We start from the raw sequence: 27,264 nt of genomic DNA, 5'->3' as shown, positions 1-27,264 counted from the left end.
TAAATGTTGTTTAAAAAATTGTATTGTCCCTATCCAATGGCGTCATGCCCAAGAAATTTACATACCTAAGTCAAAAACTCCTACGTCGACTAGTATTCTGTCAAAGCGTCTGGAAACGCATATCATCCACAACAACAAGTTAATACTTCCATTCAAAAAGGGTGCATTGAGAAAGTTCCTGGCTGCTGGGAACACATGTCATCGATTTGGACAGCCTTGAAAAATGCACGCTCGGAAAAAGCTGACCTCGCCACCATTTGGTTAGATATAGCAAGTGCGTATCCATCAATTCCGCACAGATTAATCTTTTTTGCTCTGGAAAGATATGGCATATCCCCAAGTTAGATTGCCATTGTGAAGAAATACTACTCTGCTCTATACAGCAAATCATTTTCTAAATCTGCTCCAAGCAAATGGCACCAACACCTTAAAGGCATCCTTGCAGGTTGTACATTGTCCATCATTCTGTTCCTGTCTGGTATAAATGTTGTCTTAGTATATACACTAGTCTCTTGCTACATTACATCAGCCAAAGTTTCCTTACCTCTGATAAGAGCCTTCATGGACGACATTAACCTTATGTCTTCTTCAGTTCCTGGCAGAAAGATACTACTTGACAGGTGTGTCACAGATCTTAGCTGGGCAAAAATGGACTTCCGTGCAGAAAAATCCCGCAGCTTCGTTATCATTAAGGGTAGATCAATTAACAGCGCACCCTTCAGCGTTATTAGACCTGACAACGCAACTGACTTATCTCCCTTTATCCCGTCAATTCATAATCAACCTGTACGTTTTTTAGGAAGGATTATCGACGGTTCCATTTCTGACAGAAAGTCAATCGACGATCTGGAAGAAAAACTCATTGATTGACTGTCTGTTATTGACAAGTCCCTGTACACAAGTCCCCAAAAACTTTGGATCCTGCAACACCTTTTAATTCCAAGAATTCAATGGCCACTTTTAATATATGAAGTTTCCATCTCATCTCAACTGCTGCCCGCCTTGAACAAATAGTCTCATGTTTTATTAGAAAATGGTTAAATTTGCACCACTCCATTACCAACATAAGCTTTTATGCCGAATTCTCCCCATGTCCTTTACCCATAAAGAGTCTTATTCCATATTAAAATCTGCAAAAATCAGCGTTCACCTACTATTGCGCCATTCGAAAAATCCCATTCTGTCTGCACTTAATGCCACTGTAAAGGCTGGTACCTGGCGAGCGAACGAGGCAGTGGACACGGTTGTAAGTGAATTAAATTACAAAGCGATGAGAGGTCCCATCCAATATGGAAAGCCCGGAATTGGAGTTACAAAGAGAGACGTTATACCACCTAAAGACACCTATGGGTATAGGAAATTGGTTTCCAACACATCAAAGGAAATTGAAGAAGAAAGTTACCAGAAAGTTCCAGAGCATTGCAGCTTCAAGTCCAAGGCCAGTGGACTAGGTGGGAGAACTATGTTAAATTCGATCTTTCCTGGAAAGACATACTAGCCACTCCGCCAAACCTTTTATCTTTCTGTCTCCAGGCTACATATGATGTCTTACCATCCCCAAACAATCTAAAACGTTGGAAAATAATTACTGAATCATCTTGTTTTTTGTGCCACAAAGAAATCTGCACCTCTGCTCACATTCTGGGTGCATGTAAAATAGCTCTAGTTCAGGGAAGTTATACGTTTAGGCACGATTCGGTGCTAGTGCACTTGGTTGACACTTTAAAACAATTCCTCTCAACACTTCCACTTACCATCTCCAGGAAATGTAATTCTATGACTTTTGTTAAGGCAGGTGCTTATGTTAGTCCCAAATCAAAGACAAAGGTTACAGGTATATTGTATCTCACCAACGATTGGATAGTTGTTGCCGACACTAGTCCAAACTTTGTTTTTCCAGGCCACATTGCTGTGACACAACTAAGACCTGATATAGTTATATTTTCAAATAAACTTAACCGAGTTGTAATTATCGAACTCACTTGCCCTTGCGAGGAAAATGCAAACTATTGGCACTCCACCAAAGTCACTAAATATTCCTGCTTGGTTAACGTAATTCTGTCCAGTGGTTGGCAAGTTGATTTCTTTGCTGTAGAAGTAGGGGCAAAAGGTTATTGCGCGAGAACAACCACGGCGTGTCTGAAAAGGCTGGGTTTTTCCAACAAAATGGCATATTCCATCGCAAAATACCTTGGTAAAATCAGTATGACAGCTTCTTTTTGTGTATGGATTGCTCGGGGTCAAGAGACTGGTCTCAAGACTCCTTAATAAAGACACCCGGAACGAGGAAGACTCTTTCGCCCAAGTCTGTTCCATCTCGTCAAAGTAATCCAGCTCCAGTAAAAGAAATGCCCAAGGGTCGTTTATCAGGTCCACGCACTCCAGTCTCTCTAAAAATCAACCATAACAAAACTAGTGCCAAAACAAAGACAATTTTTATAAATGCAGGTTTTGTCAACAAAGGCAATACGTGCTATGCCAATGTTATTTTGCAAGCACTAAGTACTATTCCATCCCTATGGTCCCAGAGTGCTTCGGAGTCATCCCGTTTGTCACCAATTATGAAAGCGATTGCTCTTAACATGACCATGTTAAACCGTTCTTTGACCCCCGTTGATCCTTCAAACGTTCTCAAGGCCCTAGAACGTAGGATACACTCTTCTGGAAATACAACTTTCCAATACAATTCTCAGCAAGATGTGGCAGAGATGTTACTTCTTGTCTTTGATGAATTGAAGGGGTTCTCGGTAATTGCGTCTCAGAACATCTCAACAGAAGTATCGGTGTCAGTTAGCTGTAACACCTGTCTCTGTTCTTCAGTTACTGTTGAAAATCAGGACATCCTAACACTGTCACTGTCTTCCAGCGTACAATTGTCAGTTAGTATATTTTTAGCTTCTGAAAATCTAAAGGCTGAAAATAAATGGTTTTGCCCACATGTTCCCTGCACCAAGAGAGCACTAGGGAAACAAGGATTACGAGGAATAGCGAAATAACCTTACACCTGAAAGGTTTGCAAGAGATGGAGAACATCTGGTTAAGGACAATAAATTTGTTGAAAGTTTTTCCTCTTCTAATCCTTATCTCAATATCCCGATATCTAGTGACTTTGGTAGCTGTGATAAATCACTCTGGAACATTGAATGCAGGCCACTATTGGACCCATATCAACGATCGGACCACAAACTCTTCGTACCTTTGCAATGATAAGGCAATAAGCAAAGTTGGTCCAAGAACGCTCAACAGCACTACAGTCATATGTTTTCTTTTATACCCGCTGCTAGCTTTTTGTTTGTTTGTTTGTTTGTTTGTTTTTGTTTGTTTTTTCCTCTTTATAAAGTACCTTCGCTGTTGCTTTAAACCTGTACTACCAGGGTCATGGGGGGGAAATGTAAATCCGAGCGGTTTTGTATTACCCCAGCTTGTTCATACAAGCCAGTTTACCTTTAATACCCAGAGGGTAAAGAGTTCAGCTCACTCTTCTCTGGTAACTTATAAGAAGCTTAGCAAAGGGGTTTGCTTTTAGCTTGTCTTTGGGTGTAACGACCCCACTTTTTACCCCAGTTCGGTAAAGTGCCCAAGTTTACTAACTTGGTCTTCAGGCTTGACAACCCTGCTGTCCTTAGTCAAATATCGACAGGCTGGTCCTGTCGTGACAACCTCCTGTGTAAGGCTGAGTGTTGAGGCCCTGTAACACATGTGGAAAGCTACAGCCAAAGTCACAAGTTCTGGCGCACAGGGGGGGTCTTATTTAATTCTTTTTTATATTAATATATTTTTGACATATACATTTTTCTATTTGTGTTTGATCTGTAACCAGTCCGTTTATGTTGTTAGTTCTGTCTTGTGTCGTATTGTTTGTGATAGAAGGATTGTTTTTTCTCTTTACGATTTTCTTAAAAAATAGTTTTGGACGATTTTCTTAAAAAATAGTTTTGTGTCCAAGTTGGACAGTACTCATGCTTGTAATAAGCAAGAAAGTGTATTCAGCACCTTCTTCTGTGAGCCTAATCCTAGTTTTGACAACCACCATCCCTGTAGACAAGATACTTCAGTGCAGCTTGCTGTATTGTAAACCTTTTTCACACAAATATTTGCGGTACATGATATGCGAATATGCTGCTGGCGTAATAGTTTTATATCGCCAGCAACTACAATGAATCTAGCATCAAAAAAATTATTTTGTCTGCTCAAACATGAATGATTGAAGTGATTGTACACTTTTTAAAGTTTGTTGGAGTATGCTTGTTTTTTCGTTCGTAGGGTCGAAATAACTTTTTTTGATTTTTGAAACCACGGTTAAATTTTGTATATTGTCCGATGGAATATTTGACAGAAATTCTCCTCCACAGCCATAGCAAATTTATACATTTTTGAGATGACATCTCGTAAATTTAAAGTTAATTTCGGTATATTATAACCACGAAAGTGTTTGACATAGTCTTGTTGTCTCATGCGATTCTATTGAGCAAGTTTGATTTCGCACCAACAAGGAAATCAACTCAGAATGTACATACTACTGTGTAGCTGTTTTCTAGTTCTCCTGTATGGGCATGTCACTGCAGTTAAAAAAAGCTTCATTTTGCTGCTGACATCGAGGACTTGGAATATGACAAAGCAGGCTTTTCTAGTGCAATACGTGCTGCAGTGGAATATATAAACCAAGATGATCGTATACTGCCTAATCATAAAATTGTTGTGGATTATCAGAATTCTAATGTAAGTCGACGTGACCCAGCTAGACATCCAGGGTACTTAGGTTCAGAAATATGGGTCGAAACCTACCTGCCCTTGGTTAAAGTTCTGTTCATCTTTTCAAATGTGTTGTGTCCTTTTTATTTTTTTATATTTTGTTAATTAATTCCTTGTAAAAGGGGAGAATTGTGCTTTTAGAGGAATTTTCTCTAGAGGAGTGCAACCTCTAGCTTATTTCCCAAGACCTAACAGGTTGAGTTCATCATTGCGGTGGCTTGCCACCTCTTTGTATATTTTTTTCTTTCTTTACCTTTATGAATTTATATAGTGCACAAAGATTACATTTTATTTGCTAAATACAATATGACCTATTGTATAATATTGCTAATTACAAGTGAGTAATTGTTGTCCGCTGAAATAAACATTATTATGACCTTCAGTCTATTACAGCCGACCGTGACAAGACATACCACCTACGTGGTAAATTAACTTTTCCGAACGACATAGGAAGGAGGTGGCTGGATTTAAAAAACAATACGAAATGGTATTAACCTTCCTTGTGCAACAATATCCTATATCATTAGCAGATTGGAATTTACATTTTTTAAACACGATTACCTATTTTCTCTACCATTGTCAATATTCCTTCCATTTTTAGCACGTATTTGCTTGTTTAGATTTCCGGAAAACAATTACGAGATATATACAATTACGAGTATTTCGTGGTCGGTGTATTGTAAATACAGAATACAAAATGCAGGAATGTCTGCCGAACTTTGCCTATCCTTCCCTGGAATTAAAATGGTCCCAAACATATATCTCTTCTAAATGTTTTTAACAGAAACGGATGCGACATAATAAATAATTTGTTGTGGAAAAGTTAATCGGGGAAATTATTTTCCCAGAGAAATCTAGTGATCTCTTTAATACTAACTGCAGTTTGTCTGTCTGTTTGTAATTGCACCACGCACAAAAAATTGAATCTACAAATAACTTTTTATGGACCTTCCTGCGACAGGTGTGCGCTTTTATTTTTTGACTACATCGTATCAAATTCGACAAAGTACACTAGCAACTAACTGGTGCAGTAAGAAGTTGAGTGGGTTCACCTTAACCAAGGTCCCTTTCGAGTCATTAGCAGTGACCCTCCCTCTCAAATGACTAAGTCAGGTAGCCAAAACAAAACAAAAAGGGTTAATTTGAGTTTAAATGTTTTTCTGATGACATCATGAGGTGAGACAAAGTAATAATATTTTATTCGCCGAATATTATTATTATTATTCATTTATTTATAGTTGACTAAGTATAAATACATATATAGCTAATAAAAGCTAGTTAATGTCAACTTGAAAAGAAAGATTTTAAAATATACAGTATAAATATAAGGCATAAAATATTTTTAGATATATACAATTTTTTAACATTTGTGGTTGTATAAATTAACTGAGTGTATAAGCAAATATAAAATTAGCGAGAGTACATCCGCGAGTCATATAAAACCAATTTGTGGGATGTATTTTTTACATAGTCTGCAGGAGCAGTTTGGTACCCACTTTTTAATTTGGGATTTAAAGGATTGCAAGGATGACATTTCTTTGATTCTTACCGGAATTTGTTGCCAGATTTTGTAACCGATGAAGGATAAAGTTTCTGTACCATAGTAAACTGATTTAGCATTACGGCCAGTAAATTCTCGATTATTTCTTAGATTGTATTTTGGATTATAAACAGGAAAAATATCTTGCATTATTTCTGGAGCCATGTCGTTTTTTATTTTGTACATCTCAGTTGCAAGAGATTGTAGGTTTCGTTGGTGTACCGTAACAGAGCTGTCCTTGCGAAGGAGGTCTGCGAAGGAAGAAGAACTGTCGCTATAGACTATCCGCAGTGCTTTTTCATGTATTCGATTAATACGATTGTTTAGAGCTCTGTTGTGAAACATCCAAACTAGAGGGCGGTAATTGAATTGTGAAATTACGAAGGAATTCATTAATAGTTTCTTCTTATTAAAGTTCATAAAAGATGTCATCCTTGTAAGCGCATTTAGTTTCTGACTCGCTTTTGCACAGAGTTTAGACACATGCAGATCAAATTTAAGTTTGTTATCGATAATGACTCCAAGTAGGCGTCTATGAGTGCTGCCTTTTATTACTGAGTTGCCTATCTGTGTACTTAATATTTCATTATCGCTTAAAAGCAAATGAGACTTGTCATCATTTGCTTTCATTGCATTATTGTCAAACCATGTAAACACTTTTTCAGACATGTTTTGAAGTTTAGTAACGACTTCCTTTGAGTCATTACCGATAACATATGGTGTTGTGTCGTCTGCATAGCTCGCAAATTCAATGTCATTAAAATCAAATTCAACCGAGAAAAGATCGCAGATAAATATGTTAAAAAGTAACGGGCCTAGAATAGATCCTTGCGGAACGCCAAGCAATATTTCAAGCCATGAGCTATACGAATTTTTTATCTTTACTCTTTGAAATCTTCCACTCACATAACTCATAATTAGGCGTATGGAATACATGTCAAATCCATATGCATGAAGTTTTGCGATCAGTAAATCATGTAGGAGACAGTCAAATGCTTTAGATAAATCAGTCAGAAGGGCTCCACATGCTTTACCTTCATCAACAGCCTTTTTCCATTTTTCAAGCATAACAGTGAGACAGTGCTGAGCACTGTAGCCTTTCCTAAATCCACACTGAAACTTACTTAAGTATCGGTTAAAATAATCTTCAATCTGACGATACAGACATCTCTCAAAGATTTTTGAAAGGTTACTAAGAATGCTTATAGGTCTGTAGTTTGATTTGTCAGATCTGTCTTTTTCTTTAAAAAGTGGTGTCACATCTGCCCTTTTCAAAAATTCTGGGTATTTACACAGATCAATTGCAGAGTTAACAGAGAAATGTAAAATTTCTAAATACTGATCTTCGTTTTCCTTAATTATTTTTGTTGGTATATCGGTTTCTTGGCATGCCTTATGAATATTCAAATTTCGTATCTCTCTCCTGATTTCAGCTTTTTCTACATGATTGAAGGAAAAACCAGGATTGTAATCACCAATGTTTTTTTTTATATTCAGTATACTTGGATGGTTTTCATATCGTTTAATAGCCTTCAAAACAGGGTCATCTACGTTTGAGCAAATTACAAGGATTGTGTCAGATATTGTAAGATCCAGATTTTTTACAATATTCGTGAAGAAAGTGTTGAAAATGTTTGCAACCTCTTCATCATCCGATATGATTTCTTCTTTTTCTATTAGTGTTATAATTTGGGTCGATGGTCCTTTATCAGACAAGAAAGGTTTTATAGTTTTCCAAAATGTCTTATTATCGGTAATTTTTTAACATTTAGATTGTTGTAATAATCATATTTTTCTTTTCGAAATAGTGTGACACAAATATTTCTTTGTTGATTAAAAGCTAATCTATTTTCTTCTGTTCTATTTTTTAAGTATTTATTTCTAAGCCTACTTCTTTTCATAACAGCCTTATGCAGGGTCCTATTCATGAACGGTGATTGGTTTGCTCTTACGTATTTTTTTTTGTATTTTTTCACATTCATGAAAGTTTTCTAACTCATCATCTATCTTTTTTTTCGATTTTTCTATATTTTGAAGTCGACATGTTAGCTCATAACAAAAACGTTCATTTGAAAAGTTTTTGTAATTCCTATATTTGATGATATGAGATTTTTGTTTCTGAAAATATATTTTCATTACAGTGATGGCCATTTTATGGAAATCGGAGAGACCTGTTTCCAATGTGCTGGTGTTTTGGAAATAGTTATATCGATTTGTGAGAAAAAGATCAATACACGATGGGTTATCAGGGTTTTTAAAGCATGTGGGGCCCTACACGAGGCACTTAAGGTTGTAGAGTTCAGCAAATTCTGTCATGCTATTTTCGTTAATTTCCGCATTAAAATCTCCTAATAGTAATATGTTGTCATATTTTGCGGACAAAACATCAAGACCGTTACCAATATTTTTTAGATGTTCAGATATAGCATTTTTGTGGTGGTTGTATGACCAACAGAGCAGCCATTTTTTTTTCGCAGGTTTAGTTCGACAAAAAATCCTTCAAAATTGTCCATACTAGTACTAGTTGGATGCAACTGTTTTGATGGAATATCTTGACGTACATATAAGAGAATACCTCCACCTTTACTATTACGATCCAGACGAAAAGGCTTTGTGTAACCGTCAATTTTAAATTGAGCGGTAGGAATCAACTAGACAGTCGAATTTATTTCGTACGGAATTAATGTTAATTTGTCCAAGAATAATCCCATTTAAGTTTTGTAGACGTAAGTTTTTTAAGCAGGAAAAGAACGATATATCATTTTCTATCGTTTCTAGAGTTTTATTTATATTAAATGGTGCAATTGCATTAGGAAGAGTTGCTTCTTTTTTGTTAGATATTTTTGCGGGGATACTATTGCTCATACAAACACCAAGTCAATCCTTAGAAATAAAATTTAAAAAAGAATTAGCCAGTGTTACCGATCCATATTGGTTCAAATGTAGTTTACTTCTGTTAAGGTGACGATTCCTATCCATCTGCTGATAGTGATTTATGAATGCGATATTTCGTTCAGCACATCCTTTATATAGGTGGTCATTGAGTTCGTCACATCTAATACCTTGATCGTCATTTCTTGGAGTCAGACCAGATACGGATACGTTCATATTCGAGTGAATCAATGATGTTGCTAAATTAATTATATCGTTAGCTATAACCTCTGGTGCTACGTTTCTAGAAAGATCATTTGTGCCAACATGAAGGATGATGTTATCTGGCTTTTTCTTCATGGTTGGTTTGACGTATTCATACATGTCTTCTGTCGTAGCTCCAGGAAAGGATTTTAGTATGACTCTCTTGTTTTGGTTGTAGTCAAGGGATTTGGTCATCTTGTAACCGTTGATGCCTTTTATTATACTGTCTCCTAGTATACATGTAATTTTTTTAGTGTTATTAGCGTTATTAAGTGATTGCCTTTTTGTTGGAATGTTTTCTTTATTATTATGTACAATTATGTCTTCATTATTATGTACTAGTCGATTAGGCCGTGGAAAAATCCACTTAGGCAGAAAAACAATTGAAAGGTTCTGTCATTTGAATTTTGATGACATCAGCAAATATTTCAGTATAATGAATATGCCTTTTATTCAATATACTGAAATTATGTCAGAAATAACACATATCTCAAATATGTATACATCTTATTATGTGATTATGTTGAAAACCTACAATATTTTAATCTGAAGTGTCGAAAAGAAAGGCTTGCAACAGTAAGCACAGATCTATGAAATAAGTTCTTTACGCATTTTAAACATTGTCTTTTCCCTAAATGCTTATACAACAATACAGCCTGAAAAATATCAAAAAGCCAAACTTAAACAAACACCTAAAAACAAAAAGTTAAACTTTAAAAAATCATTTATTCGGTTGCATACCATCCTCTCCCGCAAAAATATGCACAAAATGTAAAAATTAAACGGTTAATCGACTTTTTAAAAGTTGTTGTGGCTTGTTAATTTAAGCTTAAAATGTCAATTAAAATAAGTTACAGTCACATTCTTAGCAAAGACCACTAAGATTAGCTTACATGTAAAAAGCAACATAAAACTGAAGCTAACATAAGGTAGCTACAGCAGCTAATAGCTGGTCACTTAAATATAAACTGGAGACTTAGCTAGGTATAAAGAACATGGCTACATATTTATAAATTCCTAGCTACCTAGCTAGTTGTTGTTGGTGTGGTTGATGCTAGCTATCAAACATGTCTCGCATCAATAAGATCCTCAAAACTTTAAAAAACATAAACAAACCTTACAGAAACCTTTCTATACTTCATTTATATACTATGCCCCTTTTTAAATGCTTTTGTAAAGATTTATTTTGAAGGCAAGGGAAGACAAATGCTTAAAAAGGACAGCCATCTTTTTTGCAAACACAATTTCCGTTACTTTGTGCTAGAACTTCATTTAACAAACCACACAAAACTCGCGGCTTTTCACGACAAAGAAGACATATTTTTTTTCGGCAACATCAAAGATTTTTTTCCGGCAACATCAAAGGAAAATGAAGACATCCACTCTGCCTGTCACAGACACACAGACAGACACACCTAGCGTATTACTATGGAGATAAAGTTATTATTATTATAAGTATCACCTCTAAAACTTTCTGTTATTTCAGAGTGATCATTATTCTCATTATACAGATGTTCAAATCGATTTCGATGAACAAGGCTTTGGTTGTTATGGCGACTAACAGCTTCATTGTTGTTGCTAATGATTATGCTTCTATTTTTATTTTTTTTATTAACTGTTTGAAATGAATTAAAATTTTCTTGCTGTAGCGATTTTGTAGAATAGTTATGCTCGACTGAGTTTTCAACTAAAATTTTTATGATTTCGTTTTTACTTTGTATTTCTTGTCGCAAAAACTGAATTTCTTTTAATAAATTTGATTCCAGTTTATCCGTTTGGTCATCCTTATGAGCAACTGAACAATTATTGACAAGTTTTGAAATTTGATTTGAGATAAGAGTGTTTATCTCACCTTTTACGTCTTCAAGGATAGAATCTCTCAGTGCGCTGTATCTAGTTTTTTCATAGTGCTTATCGATAAAATCTTCTGCATTTAAAGTTGTATTGAGCTCTTTATATACACCTTTTTTAACAGTTACATTATTATGTTCAATATTCATCTCTTTATTAATATCCTCAAGCATTTTGTTAAAAATATTTTCCTTGTCCGTTTTCACGTCCGTCGCCGCCATTATTACACCAACCAATAATAATATTGCTTTAAAATGTTTGCTATCAAGTAATTTAATTATTTTTTTCTGGGACAGTAAAGGCGTGTTTTCCATATCGACTATGATCCGACAATTCTCTTACTTTTTAGCATGAAAAATCATTTTTGCTTTATTTCACGACACATATTACTGAAAGAGGAGTTCTTTTTAGCAAGTACACTTTTTTCATACAATACAAAATGTTGGCTAAGGCTCAGTGTTGCTTCAATTTCATTATTTTACAGGCTCGACTGTTGCTTACCTGTTGCTTTCTTGCTATATAATTTGGAATCCTAAATTAAGAGTTTCCTTGCTCAATAAGTTTGTCGTGCCACTTAAAACAATTTCTTTTTACATCCCGGTAATCTATCCTTAGCGTCATGTTGCTTATAAGATATTAAAAAGCGTTATATGCTGAAAACTCAAACCGTTTACCATATAACAAACAGAAGAACGGCCTGAAAATGTTTTGTTTCTTCGTTTAGCAAAGTTGGTGCAAACTTAAATAAATTATTACGTATTGAATTTTGTGAGGAAAAATAAAACATTCCAAAGTGTTTAAATCTTTGTACCGAAATAATTTAGTTTTAGTAATGTGAGTTTTGAACCACCCTCTGCAAGGACCAATTGGTTTGCACATCGGTTGACTTTTAAAGGGTAGAACATACCGTATATTTACAAAAAAATATTTAGTAGATAATAGTTTTTGCTTATATTTTTCTTTCTTTTATATATTTTTTACTGACAGGACACACGATGATAGCAGTAGTTCATTTTACTGAAGTGTAAAAAATCCTGTATAAATATTGTTTAATAATAATAATAATAATAATACAATTATGGGAAATTAGGAGAATACTGACAAAACGGTATTCTAAAACGGTAATATATTTTTTCATGTTTACCAGCTACGGAAAATACAGGCTTATCTTTCTTGTATTCACCGTCTTTATTGCGTTTAAGGATCTATTCAATGGTCTTCAGTATGCTTAGAATTTTAGTTCATGCAAAGCTTACGATCACTTTATATGTTGCCGCTTAAAAAATCTGAAAGCTTCAGAAAATTTAACACACCTTTGATAAATATGTATGCCCTACAACCTTGCCTTATGACAAACCAGAAAAACAATTGCTGACGGACGAACGGTCATCAAACAATGTTATCTTTTGCGTCCTTTTATCGACAGCGCTTCATTCTCATTCTGTCACTACTGGATTTCTTCAAACAACACACCAAAAGGAATTAAGTTGACAATAATCACTTTGCTGTTAACTGTTGGTGCGTTACAACTTTACTGATCATTTTTTCTCTCACTAAATCACCGAGTAAACCATTTTTATTTATTAATTAATTTATTTACCAATCTGTCATTTTACTTTTTTGCGACAATTAGACAATTAAAGCCGCAAGTGATTCTTAAATTACTCTGGTTTTTACTTTCCTAAAAAAATACAATGCGCAAAATTAAACATTAGGTGAGGTGGATGACTCTGCTTCTTACAATTTTTGAGATATGCATCTTGTGATTCACTCTAAAGTGCGTAGGTGCCCATTATAATTGATTGATAATTAATCAAAATGTTGGTCACCAGCATATTAGACACCAGAAGAGTTGAACTAAACCAGGAATTAAAATGGCATTAAAACAGGATAGAATAAACACAGTTTGTTTAAATGAATGAAACAAACCGCAACAAAATCGCAAAATCTTCCATGTCTTTTGCTTTTTATGATTTCTTTGGAGCAGATTTCAGGAAGATATTTAGCTGTTAATTAATCATTACTTATGAAATTGCAACCAAACTAATTTGTCGCGTGATACTTGTCAAGTTGTTGTCGTTATGGTGACGAAACAAAAGACGTTCCTTGTGAAAAGAACTGATAATGAAAGCTTGGTTCTTTAAATTTGTGGATCCAACAATATTGTTGAACCCACATATGTAAAGAAGATTTAAAGAAGAAGAAAAAGACAAATATCAAATATTTCCATTTTTAATACGAAAGTAACAATGTAAACAAATATGTTTCTTTTCCAAAAAGGTGCTATGTAGTAGAACCATCTTGAACATCTTGTTCTGGATTTTGTAAACTATTTAAAAATAAGACGTTCTGTAACACAACAGCTATTAAGATTGCATTTTGCATGATGTTTTCTCAAAGTTTGATTCACACGACACACAGCCTTTAAAACTCCAAAGTAAGGACATAAAAGATGGCTTTCAAATAAAGAAAATGAAATTTCTAATGGAAAACATCATAATCCCTTTCTTTTCGGTTTTACATACTTCTATCAAATATTTTTTTTTCCTTGATTTTTTGAAGATAGTTGTTGCTGAAAATATCAAATAAGGTGTTGTAAAGTTGTTGGGGTTTTTTTCACTCAAAGTGATTTAATTATTGTAATATCTCGTAAAAAGGAACTCATGAAAACGTGTCTTATATCAACAAAATATTTTCTGTACTGCCGAAGCATCTAAAAAGTATACATCTACATCACATTCGTCACACGTGGCTTTAAGAGTCACGTGTTAAAAATACATAAATAATTAACACTCCCCACCAAAAACGATGATGTCATCTTCGTTTATAAAGTCAATTTTAATTTCGTCGTTATCTTCCTTGTCATTCTCGTAGTCGCGATCAGACTGTTCAACAGGATAAAGTTTGTTCAAAGTGCGTGTAATTATCGTTTTACGATTGTTGTTAGTTGCGACTAATACCTTTGCTGCACGTATACGAGCGTCCTTGCTTTTCAACAATTCCGTTACTCGACCTATCTTCCATTTTGCTCTAGTTTTAACATCATCGTGTATAAGAACAACATCGTTTACTTCAATTTCGTAAGAGGACTGTAGCTTTTTCTTCTTCTGTTTGTGAAATTTGCGTAAATCGACAACGTATTCATTTAACCAACGTTTCCAAAAATGATCGAGCACAGTTTTTATGTACTTCGCGCGAACTGTCAACTCGTCACTTTTTTCGCCATCGTATTCTTCATAATCGATACTAACGTTTTTTCCGTATATTAATTGATTCGGAGTTAATGGACTTTCGTTAACATCGTCTTAAAAAAAAGTCAAAGGACGGTTATTAAGTATGCGTTCAATTGCTGACAAAATAGTCAACATCTCTTCATAATCAACTAAAGTTTTAAAAAATACTTTTTTCAAACAACGTTTAAGAGACTGAATTAGCCTTTCGAAATATCCACCCTGCCAGGGGGCAGCTTCAATATTAAAACACCACCTAATGCCATGTGATGATGCAAAATGTTGAACTTCTTTACTAATAAAGTTAGAACCATTGTCTGAGTTGATAACTTTCGGAGCTCCATTTTTATTTACAAAACGTTTTAAAACATTAGCACAAGCTGAAGCAGACAAATCAGTACTAATATCCAAATAAACAGCTCTACTGCTAGCACAAGTAATCAAACAAATCCACGCTTTATGTACATCAGAACGTGAATAAATATCTCGTATATACAACGGACCTGCATAATCGATTCCAATATTTGTGAAGGCAAAGTTCAACGACAAACGAAAATCAGGTAACGCAGAAGTACTTGGGTAAGTAAACGCTTTACTTTCAAATCTTTTACACAATGTACAGTTACGTAATAAATTTCTAACAACTTGTCTGAGACGCGGTATCCAAAATTGTTTACGCACGTGACAAAGAGTGTCACGTGGTCCATTATGACCAACAGCACGATGTTAATCCGAAACAATAAAGCTTAGTTCTCACTATGGGCTAACGATGAGCTAACCATAGTGCGCATGATGCGCTAAGACCTTAGCCCATAGTGTGAACGTAAAAGTACCTGCTTAGCTCTTCGCTAAACTCTTCGTTAGCTCATCGTTAGCCGATTTTTTGAAATCAAAATTTTTTGATATTTTTTTTTCGGCTAACAGTGAGATAAGCTTACTTTCAGCGATCTTCAAAGGAAGCCGACATAAATCGTGCTCAAAGCGATTTATTTTTTTACAAATAGTAGTATGCTTCGTTGTAAAAGGTCATTTCAAAACTAAAATGGCTGACAAAATAAAAAAACTTTCGTTTGAAGAAGAAGAAAAGTTAGCATTCAGGGTGAAAGATTATCCCTGTCTTTTTGACAAAACGGATAGGGGGTACAAAGAAAAAGACTGTGTAAAAAATGCGTGGGAAGAAGTGGCTAATTCTCTCGAATTCCTTGAAAATGGTAAGTGCAAATTGGAAATGTGTATTTTCTGTTTTTTCAAGTCATACCAGCTTTAAAGTATTCTTGTTAAAAACGCATACTGGAAATTTACGAAAGATTATTATTTTTACTCCTAGGGAATGCTGCCAAGACCTCCTTTAAGAAGCTTCGAAAAAGGTATAATAAAAAGAAGAATGATTTTAAGAAGTCAAAAAAATCTGGCACATCCACCAAAGAGAGTGAAAAAGCTGAAAAGGCTTTGGAGTTGTACAAATATCTTTCCTGGCTAGATAACTTCATATACGTCCGTGAGGGTAGAAGCAACATTCATACGGATTATAGTTCTGATGAAGAGGGAGATGAAGACACGGAGTTGCCCGTTGATCTCACCGAAAATGAGGACGATAACGACGATGGGGCATCTAAAACCTTCAGTAGGACAAGTTCCTTAACCTCACCTGTGCCACAGCAACAACAGCGCACTCTAAAAAAAAGAGGTCGACCTGCAAACGGACAAGCGAAAGATGACAAGGACGCTGCAAAACGAAGAAGAACAAACAAAAACGAATACCTCGATGACATGGAACTCAATTTAATTCGTGATTTGGGTAAATCAATTAAGGCTGATTCCACCGAAAAAGAGATGGATGCAATCGATTTGTATGTGAAGTCACTGGCGGCTGATTTGCGAAAGCTTTCGGAGCGGGAATATATTTTGGTGAACACGAAACTCAAGGAGTTTTATTTAAATACCAAATTGCACATTTTAGTCCAGTTCACAATAGTATTGTTACACCAACTGCATCAAACCAAAATGATGCAATGAGTACACCGGGGAATGGATTTTACACGCGAATGGTGCATAATTAAGATATTTTTTCTTGTAAATATTACACTAGGCATCAAATGAAACAGTGTACATGTAATATATAACCGTTTTTCATAATATATAAAAACTAAAAACCGAAAGAGTGGTGACACCAACAGCAGTATTAACATAATCTGTAATAGTATTCCTCATTTGAAGGGCATCTTTACTATATCTAGACCCGCGAATCGGATTTAGGTTTTGAAACATCGTTGTAAGATTTTTTCTCATCAACCTCCACTATCCCTCCTTAATCTGACCATCTTTGCTTTCAGAGTCAAGGAAACCCTGCGGAGTATACATAGCGTTTTCGGTTTGTCTCAAATAGTTATGAAGACTGAGGCAAGCGAGAGTGTAATCTTCCACATTTTTAACGGTAGCTTTGATGGGCTTGTGAAAGATTCTCCATCTGGTGCTAAGGATGCCAAATGCGTTCTCAATTACCCTTCTTGCTCTGGAAAGCCGATAATTAAAAATTCTCTTTTCTTCACTGGTAAGAACAGATTCAGGGTAGGGTCTCATTAACCAAGTTTTAAGAGGAAAAATTTCATCTCCAACAAGATAAAAAGGAACTGCTCCGGTGTTTTGATTAATAATCGTGCCCTTGGGAACATTCAATGCATCTTCTTCCAATGCCTTTCCCATTGCTGAATTGGCCAGTACCCCACTCTCATTGTTGCTTCCAAATTGTCCCACATCATACATTGTGAAACAATAATTTGAATCACAAACTGCCATTAAAACTAAACTAAAAAAACCTTTATAGTTATAATATTGTGTGCCTGTGAATTTTGGACATTGGATCCTGATATGCTTCCCATCTTTTGCTCCTATTACATGTGGCATGTTCCAATTCGCTTCAAAGGTATCTGCAATTCTTAGCCAATCTTCCTGCGAATTTGGAGCGTTCAAATACTTGATTTTGAGCTGCTCGTAGATTGCAATACACGTTTCCAAAATAATTGATGATATTGTTGATTTGCCAATACGGAAGGAATAGCATAAAGATTGCTGAGCATCACCACTTGATAGATACCTTATGGTAATGACCAGCCGCTGTTCCGCTGATATCGATTCTCTCATATGAGTGTCTTGTCTTTGAATTACTGAACCAACCAACGACAACAGATGTTCGAATCAGTCCAGTGACATGCGCAAGTACCTTAATAAAATTAACACCGATACCCTAATCGTGATATGCAAATACAACTGACTGTAGGATCAGCGAACATAATTTTACCTAAAGAAATACTCTCTGTCGGAAACTTTAAGTTCTTGAAATAAACGATGGTATTCTCCAAGCTCTTTTCTTCTAAGAAAGATTTCTCTGACCCAAAATCTTTTCCTTCTTTGCAATTTTGTTAATGCTCTTCTTTCTAGGCTACGTCGTCTTCTTCGAAGTAACAATAACAACAAGACTTTTTTTCGTTCTTTCTTTTTCATAGCTCCTTCTCGTTTTAGTTTCGGCTACAAAAGAGCTAACGATGCGCTGTTGTGTGAACGTGAGATGAACATATCAGGTACTTGTAGCTCAAAAATTGAAATCGGCTAACACAACATGCGCACTATGGTTAGCTCAAAGCTCACATTGTGTAGGTAAAAACACTGGATGCCGAGTGTCGTATGGTAAAGGTGAATTTTGTACACGACCTTTACATCGCAGAACTCCATCGTCATCCTTAAAAAGACCAAGTTTCACTTTTTCTACTTCAAAATTCTTGTTATTCTGGACCTTCCACTGAAACAGTTTTAACCACTTGAATTCGCAAACTTAATCTCTTCCACCGACAAATCTTCGGGCCACTCCCTTTTTGTTAGTAATAATGTGTTAGTAGTCTTCTTTTCATTTCTCTTCTTTTCTTCTTTACATCTTCTTATAAATCGTAATACATACGCCGTAACGCGCACCAATTTTTTAAAACTATTATAATTATCAACTTTAATGATCTCAGATAAACAAGGATCATTAACTACATCAGAGTCACTTTTTAAACACGTAAACTCTGTATTAACATTCAATGAAAGTTTCTCTTCACAGGAAGACTCCGGCAAGAACTTGTCTCCAACTTGCAGACGCGGCCACTCGTTTTCTGGTAAAGTTAGAAAACCTGGACCCTCAAACCAGAGACTCCTAGTGGAGAGCTTTAATGGCGAAGAACCTCTGGAACTAATATCGGCAGGATTATCATTAGTGCCAACTAATTTCAAGCATTTTACATCAAATAATCTTCTTATCTCAGTCAATCTATTTTGTACAAAAGGTTTATAAATTTATCACTGTTTTTAATCCAAGAATACACAACACTAGAATCAATCCACGCAAATATACGTTCGATTGGATGAACATTGTTTAAAGCACGGGAGACTGTATCCAACAGTCTTGCTAACATTAAAACTCCCAATAATTCTAAGCGAGGTATGGTTTGTGACTTAATTGGAGCAACACGCGATTTACTCGATACCAAAGCAGTTTTAATCTTACCGGATTCTGTTTCAAATCGAATATAAACACAACATCCGTATGCTGATTTAGACGCGTCACTAAAACCATGTAATTGGACAGACTTATACGGATTGTTCTCATCATTATAACAATAATTTCTATCAATTATGAATAGAGGGGACTTCGTGTAACTCTTGCACAATACCTGACCATATCTCTAAGTGTTTTTCCGATAAAGGAGAATCCCACTTTACATTCTTAATACATAAATCTTGAAAAAAGGTTTTCATTTTAACAATAATAGGATTTATCAAGCCAAGTGGATCAAAAATTGACGCTATTGCTTGTAATACGTTGCGTTTCGTTGTATCGGGCTTCGCATGAAATTTCTGCTTTATCTCCTCAAAATTAAACCCAATTTTATCACTATCTTTAAGCCACTGTAATCCCAAAACTTTTGTTGTGTTGCCTTCATGGTTTACCTCAAGAGGCCCTTTGTAACGTTCGTTAACGAGAGCTTCAAGTTTTGGAGCATTGGACTGAAATTTACGCATATTAAAACTTGCTTCTGCTAAACGATCTTTAACTTTACAATAAAACGTAAACCCTTCGTCAACATTTTTAGAGCCGCCATTTAAATCATCGACATGTAAAGAATTTAAAAATCGTTCGGTAAATTTAGGATCAATGTCATCATAATTATTACAAGTTCGTGAGCTTGTATTAAAACGCAAATGTGTCCTACAAGAATGGAAATTTTTGCCTCTCTGAGCACCGACACGGGAGTAGTCGTGTGTTCGAATCTCATCTTGGTAACTATTTTTACTTTTTTTTTCTTTTTACTAACTCGTAACTAACTATGTCCAAAATAATCAATTGCAACGTCACAGATTTAAATTTCGTACCTAAACTCTCTAAGTACTTGGAGGAAGTCATCTAAATGACGTTTCAGGCCAAATTTGGTATTTGTTTTCGACAAACCTTGGCACAGTTAACAAAAAAAGTATGCTGAACATAATAGTGACACCATAATTTTGATTTTTGTCACTTAACGTCATTTTAGGCCAAATTGGTCCAAAAACTATTTTAGACAAAACTTGGCAAAGTTAACAAAAAAAGTATGCCGAACATGGTGACATTAAAATTTTGATTTTTTGTCACCTAAATGTCATTTTAGGCCAAAATTGGTTCGAAAATTAAAATACTTTATTTTCGACAAAATTTGGCACAGTTAACAAAAAAAGTATGCTGAATATGATAGTGACATCAAAATTTTGATTTTTGTCACCTAAATGGAGTTTAAGCTCATAAACATTTCAATCGCGCGACTTTCAACCATGAATGATAGGCTGTATTTTTTGTTAGCAGAAATTGCATTGTGGATGTTTCATAGTTGTGCATTTTCAATAGCGAGATAGTTTATGCAGCGCCTGCATATTGTTTATTTTTTAAAAAGATAAGATTAGTGTTCACAAGCTTTATTTAACTAATTGGTAAAGTAAAGGTGTTTCCACCAAAGTTTTCAAAAGTGAATATAGGCAGAATTAAGGTCTCTCCAAATGCCTGGAAAGTAGTCTGCGAAAAATAAAATTTCCACAACAATACGTAAGAGAAAAACGAAGACGCTCCACCATATATAAATAATTACGAGAACGAAATTCTTTTTGTAGCGAAAAGAATTTCTCGTTTTCGCTTTCTTCTTTCTGTCAGTCAGTTTACCCCAGACTGACCCAACGAAAATTGAAATTTCGAGGAATTTTCCGTTCAAGAAGATCTTACAAATCAATTTCGAAAAATAACTGCGTAGTCCACAAGAAATGTTATTGCCCATCTGAATAGCAAAATATGTCGTGTCTAGCTTCGTAACAGAAATCACAATTTAATAGACAGCTTTTTGTAAACTTTATTCGCGAGGTTGTTTACGTATATCATACGTCTTGTTTTTAGTATGTTTCGAAAGCGTTGCGTTCAGCAAAAATGGCGAGGCTGTTAAACCAAATAAAACTCTACAAATTCGCCATTCCTCTAAATCGTTATTATCAAAATTGTCAAAGTCTATAGTATCAATGTTCTTAAACCACAAAAATCTTACATAGTCTCGATGGCCTGGAAACAAGGATATTTGTAGAAAAGCTTTTTCTATATCAGCAATAAAAGCTATGTTGTTGGCTCGAAATCTGGCTAAAACATCGAACAAAGGCGTGGCTATGGAGGAGCCAGGTTCCATACAATCGTTTAAAGAAGGACCACTTTTTTTGCACTCCCATCAAAAACCATGCGCACCTTCGTAGTTGTTTTTTCTTCCCGTATCACTGGCTTATGCGGCAAAAAATGGGTGTGTCCTACAACGTGTTCATCTGGTGCCTTTTCAATTATTTGACAACTTTCTTGTTCTCGAATAATGTTATCATATTGTTTCAACAATTCGCTTTTGTTTTTGAAAATTTTAATCATGTTTTTTAATCTTTGTTTTGAAAGATCATAGTTATCTTCAAGCAGATCGTGATCTTTTATGGGTAGCTTGACCTCATAACGATCTTTTTTAAATGTCACACCTGCTTCAATACCATGATCCGAAATCTCGTTTTCTTCTGATTTTTTAATTCCCATAGTCTCGATGTTCCAAAATCCCTGAACCAAGTCTTCAAGTGTTTTATTTTCACTCAACTTATTTTGCACTTTTAAAACATGAGTATTAACAATGTTCACTGAAGTATCCAATTTAGTACCCATGACTCCGCCACTTAAAATATATCCCAGTTTTGATGAAATTGCTGTGGCCCACCTTTGGTGCTACGTTTCATGTCGTTTTTCATAAAGGACCAATAATAATCCCCGCCAATCAAAATATCCACACTTAATGGTTGATTTTTTGGATTACTGTCTGCTAAATCGAGACGACACAGAAAAGGGTAGTTAGATTTTGCACCCTCGATGTTTTGGTTTGTCAAAGGATAGCATATTTCGGATACGAACGCGTTTACCGTAATATTTTCTTCGTCATTTTTCGTTTTAACGGTAAATCTAACCATGTCCAAAGTTTTGTTTTGTTTAGCTCCTCCAAACGTTTTAAGACACATTTGTTTTTTGTCGATTGTTTCCAATTTCAATTTTTCCGCCGCTTGCGGAGAAATGTATGACATTTGACTGCCACTATCAAACAAAATTCTAAACCTGTGACAGTTTTTATCATCAGAAAAAATTTCCGCAGACGAAGTTTGTAACAAAACTGCGTTAAAATCACATTCAGTATTCGCCACGTTATTTGAAGTTCCCTCACCTTCATTCTGATCAATGCTATCCTGGTCTCGATTACCCTTATTGCAAATAGACACATGATGACGTCCCTTACATTTAAAACATTTCCATCTAACTGTGCAGTGTCTTGCTACATGACCTGACTGTAGACATAAAAAGCATAATCCTTTCCTTTTTAAAATGGAAGAGCGCGCAGTCGGTTTGGAAACAATAGAGCAAAATTGCGGTTTGTGCCCTGGGTTTTCACAAAAAGCACATTTTCTTTCTTTCGCATCGAAATTCCGTCGATTTCCAACATAAAGGGAAGCACCAGAATAACAAGGGCTTTCCTCCTGACCGGTTGAAACTTTTTCTCGCGCTTTTAATTCAGTTTTAAAAGCTTGCATCACGCTCATTTAAGCCGTGAACTTCAGAGATTTTGCTCGCGCAAGAAATTTGTGATTACGTCAGCGAAATTTCAAGATGGTAGTCGCGGCTGCGGCATCAAAGAATTGTTATGCTTGATTGATTTTGAATAAAAGATCTATTGAATTGTGATTAAAGTATTATTTTTGGCTTCGGAAAGTTTGACCACGTGCTTGGGAATTTCAATCAAGCAGAAACAAGGAAGAACGAACTTCGCAAGTATGTCGGTGGCTCTTCAGGGAAATATGGAATCATTTTAAAAGTTTCGTTTTGCTCATCCCAGGATAATGCTCAAATAATCGCGTTCAGAAGTTTTTCTGAACAAACTAATTGCATACTCGTATGGGGGAATACTTGGTTAACCTTCTAAAAAAAACCTTATCTTACTTACATATTTTTTTTACGAGATATGTGAGTCTAAAGTTTGGGAATTTTCGTGGTCGTTGAAGTCAATCGAAAAGTCGAAAAATCAACATGGTGTCATTGGCAATGGATTAATCACCTGATATTTTTTTAGCAACAACTAAAGCTAATTTGTAAGTATTATACTCATGTTAAATTGTACTAAAAAATGTACTATATACATTCTCGCTGGCTATCTCAGCTAATGATCTGAATGTTAAAATTACTATACATTATATACTTTCCCCACTGGCTATCTCAGCTAATAGTCTAAATCATTCTTCGATTTCCGTTTCTTAATCTTAGGAATATAGATTTTGCATACTGGTGTTACTTTCAAATGGTGTTGTTCCATAATGACACGCACTCTTGATGTTGGTGGTCTCACACTACTATATGTGCTTCTCAACATATTAAACTCAGGGTGAATGCTCTCTGTTAACATGATGGAGGATTGAACACAAGAAGTGACACCAAGAATTATAAGTACGAATGTAAGTCTTATGCAAAAGCAAGGTCTACCATATTGCGTAGAACCCTCTAGAACAAACTAAAAATGCTTAGTCATCACAACATCTAAAATGCCGTGACCGAATATATCAACACCCCCTCTAGAGGTCAAGTTTCTGTCCAAAAAGATATCGTTCGAATTTCTGTAAATAGTGTCTCTTCGGAGGTTTAGTATAGATGTCAGCGATGTTTTCATCTGACGGCACGTGATCCAAATAAATGCGGGAATCGCGGTAACAATCGCGAATAAAATGAAAGCGTATATCGATATGCTTCGATTTCGAATGCTTAACAGGATTCTTAACCAAAGACAATGCACCTTGGTTGTCATTCATAAGCATCGGTGTTAACATGGTAAACGGTAATAACTCGCTAACCAATCGACTAAGATAAATAATTTCTTGGCACGCTGCGGACAGTGCCATGTACTCTGCCTCACAAGTTGATAACGCGACAGATGTCTGCTTCTTGGATTTCCAGCTGATAGGCGGTCCAAGCTCGTTTAGGCTAATGTGGTATCCAGTTACACTGCGGCGGTCATTCGTTGATGATGCCCAATCAGCATCACAAAAGGCGTAGATTCTCGGTTGTGCAGACGATGCGGTGAATGTTAATTCATACGCTGTTGTTTTCTTGACGTACTGGAATACATGCTTCAACATTGCCCAGTTAGCAGGTTCAGGACAAGACAATTTTTCTGATAATTTCGTTACAACAAAGGCAAGGTCTGGTCGTGTGCATGACATTGCGTATATCAGACTTCCAACCATTTGACGGTATTTTCGCTGGTTATCGATTTGAAGGTTGGCTTCCATGTAGGCATTAACGTTTTGCTCACACGGGGTTGATCGTGGTTTGCAGTTATGCATATCAAAAGCTTTCAAGATGTTTTCAAGATAATGTGCTTGAGACATTGTAATACTTCCATTTTGTTGACTAAATTTGATTCCAAGGAAAGTTGATAGAGTTCCAAGGTCCTTCATATGAAACTTCGATGACAATTGACTTTTAATCTCGTTTATGACATCGGTTGAACTACCTGCAATAATAATATCATCTACCCATATCAACAGAAAAATAATCTCACTCTCATTGCGTTTGAAGAAGAGACATGGATCTGCTGCTGATTGTTTAAAACCAAGTTCTATTAGGTAGTCATGAAGTAAGTTGTGCCAGTTTCGACCACTTTGCTTCAGTCCATAGAGCGATTTGTTTAGTTTCCATACTTTCCCTTCGATTTCATACCCGGCCGGCTGTGTAACATATACTTCTTCGTTAAGGGCAGCATGAAGGAAAGCACTCTTCACATCCATCTGGTGTAGGGTAAGGTTTTCTTGCACTGCGACCTGCATGAGTGACCTAACTGTCTCCATGCGTGCGGTTGGTGAAAACGTTTCGACATAATCAACTCCCTCGATCTGGCTAAATCCTTTTGCAACATATCTAGCCTTGTAAATAGGTTGTTCTGGGTCTCCTTTGAGGTTAAATACCCATTTTCCACCGATAACTTTGCGATCTTTTGGTGGGTCTGTCAACGTATAGGTGTCATTGGTTTGAAGTGACTCGATTTGTTCATCCATTGCCGCTTTCCACTTGCATGAGTCATTTCGGTTAATAGCGGTCTGATATGTTTGCGGTGTGTCCATTAAATAACAATAATCTATATAGCTCACATGGTCGTTGTCATCAGAGTTTTCGCTCTGGTCATAATCTGCTAGGTACGATGGTGGCTGTCGCTGTCTTGTCGGGTATCGCGATTCAGATTGCTCTTTCGGTTCTGACTGCTCCACTGACACTTCAGCTGGTTCTGGTACTTCAGCTGTTTGAGGCATGATTTGATCATCGTTTGTTTCTTCGTTTTGAAACTTTTCAGTGAAGGTTACAACTCTATGCTTCATCACGGTGTGGTTATCAGGGTAATAGACAAGATAAGCTGGACTTTCTCGATCATAACCGACAAAATACCCCTTCTTGCATCGTGGGTCCAGCTTTTTCGTGTTAGGAGTGTAAGCATAACATACAGTTCCGAAGACATGGAGTTTGGAAACATCAGGTTTGCGACCGGTAATCAAACTGTATGGTGTACTTTTGATGCGTTGAACATAACAACGGTTTCTGATGTGCGTAGCGGTCATCAATGCATAGGTCCAGAGGTATTTCGGCAACCCCGATTCAATCAGCAATGCACGGGCCATATCAAATAATGTTCTCCAATTACGCTCAGCAGTTCCATTCTGGTGTGGTGAATGTGGAGAAGATAGCTCATGTTTTATGTTGTTTTTCCTGAGCAGCGACTTAAACTCGTTAGATATATATTCACCACCATTATCACTCCTCATGCGACTCACATCACCGGTTGGAAATATATCAGCATGGAAATTGAATGATTTGACTTTGCCATATGGGTTAACATCAGCAAGAAATTTTTCGGTCGCTTTCAGTGCATCTGATTTTTCTTTCAAATAATAGGTAAACGAGCACCCAGAGTAGTCATCGGTAAAAATAATAGCGTATCTGAAACCGTCCTTTGCAACAGGATCAACAGGACCTGCAAGGTCTGTGTGAATTAATTCAAACGGTTTGGAGGCACGGGTATCAGCATCTCGGTTACGGGTATCAGTTTTCTTCGCGAGGATGCATGTTTCACAATTGAATTGACTTGAATCAGAAATGGTCATACCTTGAACGACATTTTCAAGTTTTCGAACATCAGCAATGTTGCAGTGGCCGAGTAATTTATGCCACATTTCAAGACTTTCTAATCGATTTCTCCCAACAGATGTTTTACACAGATAGTATAGCCTACCATGTTGATTGATAGGAAATTTTACATTATCATGAGTAGTTAATGTCCCACGGTTACCATCAAAAACTACTTTCGCACCCTTTTTTGTTGCCGACTGGACTGAAAATATATTTTGGGGAAATGAAGGTACAAATAACACATTCTCCATTTTGACATCAGCAATATTCCCATTGTTGTCTTGCAACGAAATTAAAACTGTCCCCTTCTTCTTGGCAAGGTTGTTAGACTTTGAGCCATCTGCTAGCTCAATGTAGTGTTCTTCCGGCTTTAAAGATTCATCGGTATGGATGAAGTTTGCATCTGTGTTAACGATGTGAGTTGTAGCTCCACAATCTACTAAAATTTTCTCACCAATGTCACTGGTTAAATGGATGCTATCACTAATTTTGAAAGCATAAGAATGATCTTTTTTTTTACTTCAGTGTTGTCATTGACAGTTTTAGTCGCATGTTTTTGCTTTCTGCAAACTTTGTCAGTATGCGAAGAGGTCTTACATACCGAACACCACTTTCTAATTTTGGTATTTCTGCATGCAAATGATTTATCTCCTGCTTTACCACAGTTATAACAAATCAATTTACCCGGTGTCTGCCTCTGGTCAACAGTATTCATAACATTGTCGCCAGCCGGTTTCTCGGTACGAGTACGTTCAGTATCCTCAAAATTCTTGAGTGATTGCTTGAACTTCTGAAAGTTCTGAATCAAATGTTCTGATTGAGAGGTTACAGCAATAAATGCTTTATATCTATCTGGCAACCCCTTAACTACCATCGCAACAAGTAGTCCGTCACTAACAATTTCGTCAGCATTTCTAAGTGCATTTGCAGCAGATTCAGCTCTCAAGATGTAATCTGTTATCGGTTCAGTCTCACTT

General features: G+C 36.0%; 4 protein-coding genes across 4 annotated transcripts; 1 reads left to right on the top strand and 3 right to left on the bottom strand.

The window, feature by feature from the left end:
• The first annotated feature begins 1,033 nt into the window (after positions 1 to 1,033).
• Positions 1,034 to 2,268, top strand: LOC130623257 (uncharacterized). Its single transcript, XM_057438730.1, has 2 exons — positions 1,034 to 1,246; positions 1,534 to 2,268. Exons 1-2 carry the CDS (start codon positions 1,034 to 1,036, stop codon positions 2,266 to 2,268), a joined length of 948 nt encoding a protein of 315 aa, XP_057294713.1.
• A 14,538-nt stretch (positions 2,269 to 16,806) lies between these two features.
• Positions 16,807 to 18,009, bottom strand: LOC130623256 (uncharacterized). Its single transcript, XM_057438729.1, has 2 exons — positions 17,807 to 18,009; positions 16,807 to 17,662 (listed from the first exon to the last, which is right to left on the bottom strand). The coding sequence occupies exons 1-2, from the start codon at positions 18,007 to 18,009 to the stop codon at positions 16,807 to 16,809; spliced, it is 1,059 nt and encodes a 352-aa protein (XP_057294712.1).
• A 3,235-nt stretch (positions 18,010 to 21,244) lies between these two features.
• On the bottom strand, positions 21,245 to 21,742 carry LOC130623255 (uncharacterized). Its single transcript, XM_057438728.1, has one exon. It carries the CDS (start codon positions 21,740 to 21,742, stop codon positions 21,245 to 21,247), a length of 498 nt encoding a protein of 165 aa, XP_057294711.1.
• Positions 21,743 to 21,753: 11 nt separating this feature from the next.
• On the bottom strand, positions 21,754 to 22,662 carry LOC130623254 (uncharacterized). Its single transcript, XM_057438726.1, has one exon. It carries the CDS (start codon positions 22,660 to 22,662, stop codon positions 21,754 to 21,756), a length of 909 nt encoding a protein of 302 aa, XP_057294709.1.
• Between the last annotated feature and the right edge of the window lie 4,602 nt (positions 22,663 to 27,264).

This window comes from Hydractinia symbiolongicarpus, chromosome 13 (genome assembly GCF_029227915.1).
Source record: "Hydractinia symbiolongicarpus strain clone_291-10 chromosome 13, HSymV2.1, whole genome shotgun sequence".
Lineage (NCBI taxonomy): Eukaryota > Metazoa > Cnidaria > Hydrozoa > Anthoathecata > Hydractiniidae > Hydractinia > Hydractinia symbiolongicarpus.
Note: the sequence above shows the minus strand (reverse complement) of the source record. Positions and strands in the feature narration are given on the sequence as shown.